Raw genomic sequence first — 12,469 nt, 5'->3', positions numbered from 1 at the left:
CAAACATCCAAAATAGGTAAAAACTGAATCAATTTGGGGCAGTCTAGTAGCATTGATCAAAGGTCACCTTCCTCCCAAGTAGATAGTTGGTGTCCCAGCATCGTTTATCACCTCAATATGTCTACTCCTGTTGGCAGCAGGATTTAACATTTTTTTTGGTCAGGCTACTAAATGAAGCAATGGGGTGGGGACAAATGCAACAATGTCACTCTGCAACAAGTGCATCTCCAATCACCTGACCATGAAACAGCAGTTGTCAAGCAGCCTGTACCTCATCCCGCTCCCTCACTCAGAATAGCTGGCTGGTGGGAAGCAACTCCTGCATGGGGAAAATCCCACCAGAGATTTAACAGAACAAGGTGCTTAGCCACTACTAAAACTTTCCTGCTCAAAAGTTGTCCAATTGACACCCAGAGCTGAAAAGGATGAAGGAATTCTTGTGGATTAGGTTATTGATGCTCTAAGAATAGCGGAGGCAAGCAGCATAACTTCTTGCAGAGGGAAGACAGAAAATATTGAGCAGACTAAAATCCCTCCTCGGCAGGTGCATGCCTCGAATCCCATTTGCAATCGCCCAAAACCCATTGCCGATGACACAGATTTACTGCAACAAGTATTTTTGTTTTGAACGGGGGAGCTCTGAAGGTGAAGTAACTTCATATCCTAATTAAATTAGCACACTATTTCTCTTAAGCGTGACTGGTACCAGATCAGCTATACCTCATACTAGAGGTCAAAGCAGAAATCTTTTCAACTGTAAACAATCACTGTTTATATATTTAGTAAGTCACTGATTAAGCTGAGTTTTTTTTCAATAAATGTTTTAAACTTCTATACTGTTGGTTACTAGAATATTTTATTAGGTAGTTACTAGGTATTTGAAAGATCCTACAGTGATGAATTACGTTAGAATTATGTAGAGGGGAAAAGTTTTTAAGTGCCCAATTAAATTCAGCATCTGTTTCCCAACTCTCATTTACCATCACTTGCCAAGAGAATGAAAAATACACCAAGAAATATGAACATTCAAATCTTTAAATACAGCAAAAAAAATTAATCTCCAAGTAGCAGAATCTGATAAATTAAATAACTGGATAGTTCAATTTATAACCACAACATTAAAAAATTTGCACTTTAAAATTTCCCAGCTAATGAGTCAAAATGATCACTGCAAGAAGGGCAAATATCTGAAGTGATCTTTGAAAAGGCAACCACCAAGATCTCTGAAGATATACTCCTGAAAACAGGAGATGGGAGAGGATCAGAAATCTGCCAAACAACCACCCTTCAATCATGGATATACTTATGCAAACAAAATAGTCACAGTTTTCAAGTAAACCTAGCTTTATCTGCCCCTATTTTGTGTCAGGACCAATTCAGAGGCAGACAATGTAATTGTGGATTTTTGATTCAAAGAAAATTGCAGAATTGCACTCGTTTGTGGAAAAAGTAACATGCCAGCGACCCGGATTACATTCTGGGTACTGCCTGTGCGGAGTTTGCAAGTTCTCCCCGTGACCGCGTGGGTTTTCGCCGGGTGCTCCGGTTTCCTCCCACAGCCAAAGACTTGCAGGTTGATAGGTAAATTGGCCATTATAAATTGCCCCTAGTATAGGTAGGCTGGCGGACAGCCATAAAGGCGGGGCTAAAGTGTGGTGAGTCGAAGAGACTTAGCAGTTGGCAGGAATAAAAGACAGAGGCGCAAGGGAACAGCCAACTGTGTAACAGCCCTGACAATCAAATTTTTCTGCGGAAGAGCCTGTCACTCTAGAATTGGCCTTTATAGCCACTCCAGGCGCTGCTCCACACACCACTGACCACCTCCAGGCGTTTACCCATTGTCTCTCGAGATAAGGAGGCCAAAGAGAAGTACAGGTAGGTGGTAGGGGAATTGAGGGAAGGTGGGGATGTGGTAGGAATATGGGATTAATGCAGAATTAGTATAAATGGGTGGTTGATGGTCGGCACAGACTCGGTGGGCCGACGGGCCCGTTTCAGTGCTGTATCTCTAAATAAATAAATAAATAACAAAATAAATAGCCCACCTCCTGCAGTACCGCCGAGAGTCAATGGTATAAAAATGAAGCTGCACAAATCTATCCCTATGGTTTGCTGTGGAGTCTGAATTACAATACAAATGCAACATACTACATGTCTGCATGCATTATATTGGTTTATAGCTGTAATAGCCACACCAGTATAGTGATGAAATGTAAACTCAAATAACCTAATACCACTTTCAAAGTGGCAGAAAAGCTTACCTTTTACTTGGGCTCACAATGCTCTCAGCTTTTACAGAAGTATAAATGCTACTGGATTCAAAAGTGGCACTGATGGCTCAATTACTTGTTTTTCAGCATGCCTGTAGAGTGAAAAAGAAAAATTACTTTTAAAAACAGGGAGGGTAAAATTATTACACTAGCAGCAAATAAATTCAAATGTGTATTTAAACTGAAATTACTTTTGGGTAATGCATAGTTAAACAGGTTTTAAAGTGCATTTTATCTTGTTGGACCACCCCAGCATTATGTTTCCTTCTTCTGGTGCATTCTTTGCTTCTGCTTTTTTTTTAAAAAAAAAGAAACATAATTTCCTCCTAAACGCACGAGATTAGCCCTATGTTCAACATCAAGCTTGCACTGTTAAGCAGTAGGAAAATCTCCACGTAGCAGAAGAGGTTTTCTTACAACTTATCGGAGACTCTCCAATTGCCACAACTGCAGTGCAAGCCCTAGGTGGAAGACAAGGCCTGTTCATTCAAATACTCCTGCACTAGATGAAAGAGAATGTCATAACAGAGCTACACAGTTGAGAAGTAGCTGGGGCAGGCAAATACAATAAAATACATTACATTTCATTCCAATATTCCTTCATGACCAACTATATGAAAAGGTCTATCAAAGGCAAAACAGTAAGATTCCAACCTATCCAATCATAAAATGTCAATCATGAAGCTGTGTAAAACAGGGTGAATGAGTTTTTACTCTGCATGGGCAAAACTGATCTATGCTCACTGCATAACATTTAAATACACAGTACCAGATAACTAAAGCAAATTAGGTGGACAAATAACCCCAATCATTTAACGATAACCAATGCTGTGTACGTGTGTGGAGGACAGAGGAGAAATTCTTATAGCTCTTAGAATGGTTCAAAAGACAACTCAACCTAATTGCAGACTTTGCTCTCATTCCTCCTTCAGTCTCATTAAAGGAAACCCAATAGGGAGGCATTGTATGCATACTGGTCACCAGTACTGGAGCTTCATGACGGGCAAAGCAAATGCTAAGTTGCCCAAGGTTTGTGAGAAGAGTTTGGCCTTCTTGGAGCTGCAGGATACCCATTCCTGTAGAATAACCGTACATCATGCCTGCAATAAACCAGTCACTGACTTCACCATGTTTGTACAGCAGTCTTGATAGCAGGCCGATTGCAGGAGGCACTTCCCCCCAAGTGAATCAGAGCCCATCCACATAGAATTCCTTCAACAAGTGGTGGTAAAGCTCATTCTGCAGATGTTAAAGGGTGGGTGGGAACCTTGTGTGCTGAGATGTCAAGTGCGTGTATCTTTCCATGCTCCTCCTCTTTATCTATGCAATCTTCTTCTTTGGCCTCCTTGTCTCGAGAGACAATGGGTAAGCGCCTGGAGGTGGTCAGTGGTTTGGGAAGCAGCGCCTGGAGTGGCTATAAAGGCCAATTCTAGAGTGACAGACTCTTCCACAGGTGCTGCAGATAAAATTGGTTGTCAGGGCTGTTACACAGTTGGCTCTCTCCTTGCGCTTCTGTCTTTTTTCTTGCCAACTGCTAAGTCTCTTCGACTCGCCACACTTTAGCCCCGGCTTTATGGTTGCCTGCCAGCTCTGGCGATCGCTGGCAACTGACTCCCACGACTTGTGATCAATGTCACAGGACCTCATATCGCGTTTGCAGACGTCTTTAAAGCGGAGACATGGACGGCCGGTGGGTCTGGTACCAGTGACGAGCTCGCTGTACATGTGTCCTTGGGGATCCTGCTATCTTCCATGCGGCTCACGTGGCCAAGCCATCTCAGGCGCCGCTGGCTCAGTCGGGTGTATATGCTGGGGATGCTGGCCACCTCGAGGACTTCTGTGTTGGAGATACGGTCCTGCCACCTGATGCCAAGGATTCTCCGGAGGCAGCGGAGATGGAATGAATTGAGACGTCGCTCTTGGCTGACGTACGTTGTCCAGGCCTCGCTGCCGTAGAACAAGGTACTCCATGCAATAAATGATTACCAAAGGATCCCCCTTTCATCTAGAGATTGGTTATTTGCAAAAGTAGGTGCCCTGAAATCCAGCTTACAAAGCCCCTTCAACAGTTGTCACCCACAACAAAGCACCAGAAACACAGCAGGAGGTGGGGAAAAAAGTTTAAAATCACACCAAGAATTGCTGTTGTCCCCTTGAAATATCTCCATATTGAAAGGCTTAGTCTAGCAACCTCAGGCACCCTATTCCACCCTTTGCGCTGGAGACACATATTAGAATATTTTAATGAACCACATGAATCTGAATCTCTTCCATTCACAGCCTGCTCGATTGCTTTTAAAAGCATTCAGCTCAACAGTCATCCTTCTCCTTGAAACACATATTGAACATCGGCTGATTGGATCGATTCATGTTTGGTTTCTGCCTGGAATTGAAATACCAGACAGTTTGGATCCTATCCTTAGAGACCCACTCAATGCAAACTGCTCCCTCAGGTCGGTAATCCACCCACTGGCCATGAAAGAGCTCCAACAGGACCTCTTGTATTCAGGACCCCCGCACACCACCCAAACCATTACGAGTCCTCAGAATGAGGCTCCAAAGAAATCCTGTCTCGGCCCCCAGGCCCACAACACTCCTCCGTCCAATATATCCATGTCGTAGGCACCATGTAGTTAAGATGTGCAGTGTCTTTATCAATTATGCATGGGAATGTAAAGTTATAAATTAATGTGATTGTATATTTAGCCGTACAATAAACACAAATTTTCCATATGAATGTACCCATAATGGCGTAAAGGCTTCCATAAATGTAGGAATATACACCTAGTTATATAAAAGCTTCATAAACTGCAAACGTACAATCTTGAGCATCCAATAGAACAGTTTATATTTCTTAAAAACCATTTGGCAATTTCTGACAGCAGAAACGATCTGTGCTTAAGAAGGGAAATAAACAATTTTGGTACAGCAGTCAGGAATGGAATATCCCTTGTTTCAGCCCATCTGAAGTGAGCAGATTGTATGGTTCATTTTCCTTTCAGGAAATCTAATTCTACAGATTTTTAGATATGTACGGGATCAGAAATGTTAAAGCATTAGTTGTGCGCTGAGGAACCTTAAAACTCACACCTCAGTAACTAGGAGTACAAATACTGCAATGGGACAATGGTAGAAATAAGTCACATGCACCAAGAATGCTGCAAGAATACTACATAATTTGCAAGATGGTATAGTTTGGATGCAATATGGCAGGAGTATAATCTGAAGGGAAGTGCAAGGGCAGTATATGAATAAAGGAACTTGGGGCCCCAATAGAGACTTTAAAAGCTAGTGCACGGGAGCAAAAACTTCTCAAAAAGACTACCAAGATGCTAGGTTTCAGTGCAAGTGATTTACATTTTTTTTAAAAAAGTTTGTTTTCAGGTTGCATTTACTGCCCATCCCTAGCGCTGGGTGGGGAACTCTGATTTTAATCCAGCCCAGATGAAGGAACAGCAGTTTCCATCTAACTCAACATGTTGTTGGCATTTACGGAGGGAATTCCAAAGCTTAGGGCCTATACAATCGCAAGGCTTCTCTAGACTTCATTACATTTAGTTATAGGTAGTGAGCAGGTAAAGGCACATTCTAGTTCCCAGGAATCACTCAGCAGGTCTGGCAGCATCTGTGGAAAGAGAAGCAGAGTTAACGTTTCGGGTCAGTGACCCTTCTTCGGAACTGACAAATATCAGAAAAGTCACAGATTATAAGCAAGTGAGGTGGGGGTGGGGCAAGAGATAACAAAGGAGAAGGTGCAGATTGGACCAGGCCACATAGCTGACCAAAAGGTCACGGAGCAAAAGCACTGGGCGGCACAGTGGCGCAGTGGTTAGCACTGCAGCCTCACAGCTCCAGCGACCCAGGTTCAATTCTGGGTACTGCCTGTGTGGAGTTTGCAAGTTCTCCCTGTGTCTGCGTGGGTTTTCTCCGGGTGCTCCGGTTTCCTCCCACAAGCCAAAAGACTTGCAGGTTGATAGGTAAATTGGCCATTATAAATTGTCACTAGTATAGGTAGGTGGTAGGGAAATATAGGGATAGGTGGGGATGTTTGGTAGGAATATGGGATTAGTGTAGGATTAGTATAAGTGGGTGGTTGATGTTCGGCACAGACTCGGTGGGCCGAAGGGCCTGTTTCAGTGCTGTATCTCTAATCTAAAAAAATCTAATCAAACAATATGTTAATGGTGTGTTGAAAGACAAAGCATTAGTACAGATTAGGTGTAAATACACTGAATATTGAACAGCAGCAAGTGCAAACCTGAAAAAAAACCTGAAAAAAACAGTGGGTAAGCAAACTGAACAAACTAAGATGAAATGAAATAAATGCAAAAAAAGATTGTAAAAAATGTAAAAAAGAATGTAAAAAAAAGGAAGAAAAAATAACTAAAAATGAAGGTAAAATGGGGGGCTGTCATGCTCTGAAATTATTGAACTCAATGTTCAGTCCGGCAGGCTGTAGTGTGCCTAATCGGTAGATGAGATGCTGTTCCTCGAGCTTGCGTTGATGTTCACTGGAACACTGCAGCAATCCCAGGACAGAGATGTGAGCATGAGAGCAGAAGAAGGGTCACTGACCCGAAACGTTAACTCTGCTTCTCTTTCCACAGATGCTGCCAGACCTGCTGAGTGATTCCAGCATTTCTTGTTTTTGTTTCAGATTTCCAGCATCCGCAGTATTTTGCTTTTATTCTAGTTCACAGGGGTTTGCAAGCTCCTTGTTGAATGCCGAATGACTCTGTACAAAAGAGTAATGGCTGATAAAAACTCAAAACATAACTAACACCAAATAGAATCCCAGTTTGAGACCATGCACTTTAATACCATCTCCACCTAGCAAAACACATTGTGTAAATGATAAGTTTAAATACTTTTAATTTTTGCTGCAGTGAAACTGCAAGTTTATACATATATTTTATATTACATATTAACCGAACAACTTTTGAAGTAGTCTGACGAGCTGCTCTCAGTAAGAGGCAAATGCTTCAGGCACGAGTTGCATACATTATGTCTTTCAAACCCAGGGACATTTTACAATAAAACACAGCTGTAACAGCTTGATAATTTACCAAATGTTGGTCACTTAAAGATTCCTTTAAATTAAATCTTTCTTTACATTTAAAAAACATTCCTCCGTTACCATGTTCCAATATTTTATATCCTGATGAAGTCAATATAATTAGTATAATTAAGCCAGTGATTGCCTATGATAGTTGATGGGGCAGTTCTGTTGAATTTTCAAGTAATCCTCTTTTAGCTACCAGGTTTCACTCAATTTGCACTGCAGTTTAGTCTCGCCTCTTGTAAAATATCTGATTTGAAAAACATGATGCTATCAAACTAGGCAGCCCATGCAGGTTGTTGGATTTCTACATGCAAGCATTAGTTTGGCGCTAAGCACGTCCCACCATAGCCACTTAACACCAATTTCCTCTTGCAATGGGGATACAGTGAGCTCCATTAGAACGCTGTGAAACTATGAAGAAATGCATCCAATGGCGCCTGAAATAAGAACTCAAAATTGAGCTTCTTTTGAAATCATTAGCATTTTGAGAAAGCTGGTTTAAATGATGCCATCCACATACCTCACCCATTTGATGTTCAGCAATCTGCTGTGCCAGGTCCTCCATATCGTTTGCCATCCAGATTATTCATGGGCACCTCCTGGAAGAAATGCATAGGATTTATCCACTGGATACTTGAAGGTTGAGGAAAATCATAAAGTGCTCATCAGGTGAAGAAATAAATTGGGACCCAACACATCCAGGATCTACAGTTACGACTCGCCAGAACACTTGTCCCAACACAGTTCAGGTGGAGACCATCCCAACGGTACAGCTCCCACTTTCCCCAGTACTGGTGCCAGTGCCCCATGAATCAAAACCCATTTCTCCCACACCAATCTTTGAGCCACGCATTTAACTCTCTGATATCTTATTTACCCTTCACCAAATTTCTCGTGGCTCAGGTAATAATCCAGAGATTATTTCCTTTGAGGTTCTGCTTTTTAAATTTAGCCCCTAGCTGTTCATACTTCCTTTGCAGAACCTCTTTCCTAGTCCTATCTAGGTCGTTGGTACCCACATGGGCCACGATAACTGGATCCTTCCCCCTCCCATTTCAAGTTCCTCTCCAGCCCAGAGCAGATGTCACACAAACATATGAATTAGGAGCAGAAATAGGTCATTCGGCCCCTCTAGCCTGCTCCGCCATTCAATAAGGTCAAGGCTGATCTGTTTGTGTTTCAAATTCCACACTCCCATCTACCCCCGATAACCTTTGATTCCTTTGCCTTACAAGAATCTATCTACCTCCACCTTAAAAATATTCAATGACCCCGCCTCCACCACCTTCTGAGGCATAGAGTTCCAAAGTCGCACAACCCTTAAAGAAAAAATTTCTCATCTCTGTCCTAAAAGGGCAACCCCTAAAATTAAAACAGTGCTCCCTCCCGAATCATAAGATTATAAAACAGATAACGAAAGTTTTATGACACACCTACCTTCACAATCCAAAAGGGCCAAAAGACCTGGCACCATTCTGCAGTTTCTTGAATGACTCTGGGATTTGAGAGTCCTCTGCCCTACCTAATTGGGCATCCCACACAATCTGTGAAAATCTGCCTGACATCTTTCCTAGGTTTGCCCTCGACTCATTTGAATTTGTATCCCTTGTCCTACTGTTGTGCTTTAATTAGAAGTATTGTCAGATTTACCTTCTCTGTATCATTTACTATTTTATATTCAAATCTACAATTAACAGCTCCTTGAAAGCAAAACACCCAAGTCTCTTTAGTCTTTCTTCACAATTCGATCCTCTGACACTACGAATCAGCTATTCTGTATTGCCATTGAATCACCACATTTTTCCCCATTCATTCTGATTGTGGGTATTGCTGGCAAGTCCAGCATTTATTGCCCATTCCGAGCTGCCCTGAGAAGGTGGTGGTGAGCTTTCTTCTTGAACCACTATAGTACATGTGGTGACAGTGCTCCTACAATGCTGTTAGGTGGGGAATTTAAGAATTTTGACCCAGTGATGATGGAGTCATGATACATGTACAAGTCACGATGGCATGCAACATGGAAACGAATTTGGAGATGCTGACATTTCCACACACCTGCTGCCCTTTCCCTTCTAGGTGGTGGAAGTCGCAGGTTTGGGAGGTGCTGCTGAAGAAGCCGTGCTTGCAAGCTTTGACTTTACCAGTTGATTGTGATACTGATCAGCTCTATTTCTAACATACATGTAGTCCTATGTTTTAGCTTGACTATGTTGGCACTGATGCTGCTGAGAGGATGCTCTTCTACATTCTGCATTGAAACAGGGTTGGTCATCTGGCCTGATGGTGATGGAGCAGTGAGGGGAGACACCAGGCCATGAGATTAGATTGTTATATACTGCAATTCTTCAGCTGCTGATGGCCTACAGCACCTCAAGGAGGCAAGTTTTGAGTTGCTAAATCTGTTAATTTATCCCACTTAGCACGGTATTAATGCCACACATAATGGAGGGTGTCCTCAGTGTGAAGCTGGGACTTGATCGCCACAAGGACCTTGCAGTGGTCACTACCAACACAGTCATGGACAGCCACATCTGTGACAGGTAGATTGATGAAAATGAGGTCATGTAGGTCATTCCCTCATGTTGGTTCTCTAACCATCTGCAGCAAATTCAGTCTGGCAGGACTACTGAGCTACTCTTGGTGGTGGACAGAGTACATTCCATGCCCTTGCTTCCTCAGTGCTTCCTCTAAGTGGTGTTCAGGGAGGAGTACTGATTCATCAGTTGAGGAAGAGTGGTAGGTGATGATTAACAGGAAGTTTCCTTGCTCATTTGACTTGAAACCAGAGCCAATGTTGAGGACAGCCAGAGAACTTTCCTCTGACTATGCACCACTGTACCACCCCGAACTCAAGTGGGACTGTCCTGCTAGTGGGACAGAACACACACAGAGGTGGTGATGGAGGAGTCTTGGACGTTAGCTGATAGATATGATTCTGTGAATAGGACAATGTCAGATTGTTTCTTCTAGTCTGTATGACACTTCTCAATTTTGCCACCAGTCCCCAGCTAGTAGCGAGATGGTCAGAGCATCGTGTGGCTTAGTCGTGTCCCAATTTGATGCCTGGGTTGCAGTCAAGTCATTCCTTCAGTTTTATTCTTTGTAGCAGTTTCATAAACTCAGTGATATGCTGGGCCACTTCAGGAGAAGTGAAGAATCACCAAAGTTGGTGTGGGACTGGAGGCGCATAAGGGCCAGGCTGAGTAAGGATGGCAGATTTCCATCCCTAAACGCATTCGTGAACCTGTTGGCATTTTACAACAATCTGACAGCTGCGTGGTTTTTTACGGACGCTACTTTAATATTTCTAGATTTCTTTTAAACTGAATTCAAATTCTCAAACTGCCATGATGGGATTTGAACTCACATTGGAGTTTTTGTCCAGTAACAACCACTACACCCCTTCTTCATTCATCTATCCAATCTAATCCTGGAAGTTCAGAATTTCTGCCTCAACCACTAATTTTGGAAGCGAATTCCAGTGCCTGGCAATTCTGTAAGGAAGTTCCTCCTGCCCTCTATTCTAAATCCGTTACATTTAATCTTGTATTTACAGGCTCTTGATCTTGACCCCTCAACTACTGAAAAGTCTGCTTGCATCTACCCTGTCCCATCTTTTCATACTTTTAAATCATCATATAGCCCCACATTCTGCAATGTTCCAAAAGAAAACTTTTTCAAGACATTTGCAGTGTATTTCCTCATATCAGGCAGCATCCTAGTGAATCTCTAAAGCCTTATAATGTAGAGCTCAATACCTCATGCCATATTCCAACTGAAGTCTCAAGATCCTATACAGGCTCATCATGATCTCTTTTATATTCTTTACCTGTTGTGATAAAACTGTATTAGCTTTTGTCACATCCTCATCAATCTAAGGCATTGCCTCTAATGTCCTGTGAATGAGTACATTCAAATCCCTTTGTTTTTCCAAAGCACTGAGCCTGCTTTCATCCCGAGCATCATTTTTTTTTGACACTGAAGGTTCCAGAAGAGCAAGGGAAATGGTCAAGGTGCGACTTGGGGAAGAGGGTCAAACCTCCACTGTGGTGGTTTAGAGGGGACAGGTGGTGACAGCTATAAACCAGGCAGAGAGGCTGCAATTTCCAATACTTGAGTATCTGCCTCGTGTCTTAGTGACCAGAACTGACAACATTATCTGACCAGAGCACTGCATAAATTAAGCTGATCAAAGTACACCCTTTCCAACCCAATATCTAGATAAACAGCACGTTTCAGAGATTGCAACAGAGAACCCTTATTCCAGACAGCAGCTATTAGCATTTGTTATATGCTGCCACTTGAATCATTCTCCCTTTATGGATAGAAAATTGGATAAACACTCCCAGACGAAACTCAGACCTCAAGCCAATATTTAGTTTATTTGCGCAAGCAACATGAACAATTCACAATATACACTAAGAATACACATCCACCTCTATCCCTCAGTGTATGAACACAAGAAGTACGCAACTCACGCTTTCTCTCTAAACACAGATCCTAAATATAGAATAAAAGCAAAATACTGCAGATGCTGGAAATCTGAAATAAAAACAAGAAATGCTGGAAATACTCAGCAGGTCTGGCAGCATCTGTGGAGAGAGAAGCAGAGTTAACGTTTCAGGTTAGTGACCCTTTATCCCAGTTCTGATGAAGGGGCACTGACCTGAAACATTAACTCTGCTTTCTCGCTCCACAGATGCTGCCAGACCCAAGTATTTCCAGCACTTCTTGTTTTTATCCTAAATATAGAAAACTACTTGCAGTAGCTTCATCCTTCGACCTTAAATTGGCATACACTTTTGCACACTGACCACATTTGGCTGCAAAATTTGCACACATTTTGTCCCCATCTGTGTGCGAAAGTGTTCATTTAAGTTTGTAAAATGAAGTCTCAGGCAACCAAGCAGTCATTCAGAGGACACCAGTCAATGATGGGGTCTGCCCCATTTCCTTAAAGGGACACAAACAGCTGCAGAAATCACTAGGCTGGGTGGACAATTTACCCTTTGATGCATGACCAGAAGCCATCCACGGGTGCATCTAATCCCCACAACTTGGTATGAACTGACTACAACAACCCATAAACAATTAGATGTCGCAATGGGACTCCTGGAAGACAATGCCGCTGTCTCTG

General features: G+C 42.5%; 1 protein-coding gene across 10 annotated transcripts in view; it reads right to left on the bottom strand.

Moving 5' to 3' along the window:
- Nucleotides 1–12,469, bottom strand: part of LOC137384634 (nuclear receptor subfamily 2 group C member 1-A-like) — an 84,061-nt gene that overhangs the window by 48,632 nt on the left and 22,960 nt on the right. For 9 of the 10 annotated variants that reach the window (XM_068058787.1, XM_068058794.1, XM_068058795.1 and 6 more), the window contains 2 exons: nt 7,853–7,931; nt 2,262–2,362 (listed from right to left, as the gene is read on the bottom strand). Coding sequence is in view for 1 of the 10 variants with exons in the window: in XM_068058797.1 (XP_067914898.1) it covers nt 7,853–7,909 (57 nt within the window). In the remaining 9 variants the exon portion in view is untranslated. The remainder of the gene's footprint in view (nt 1–2,261; nt 2,363–7,852; nt 7,932–12,469) is intronic. The other variant, XM_068058797.1, reaches the window with a different exon arrangement.

This window comes from Heterodontus francisci, chromosome 27 (assembly GCF_036365525.1).
Source record: "Heterodontus francisci isolate sHetFra1 chromosome 27, sHetFra1.hap1, whole genome shotgun sequence".
Taxonomy (NCBI): domain Eukaryota; kingdom Metazoa; phylum Chordata; class Chondrichthyes; order Heterodontiformes; family Heterodontidae; genus Heterodontus; species Heterodontus francisci.
The sequence above is the reverse complement of the archived record's forward strand: the minus strand, read 5'-3'. Positions and strand labels throughout refer to the sequence as shown.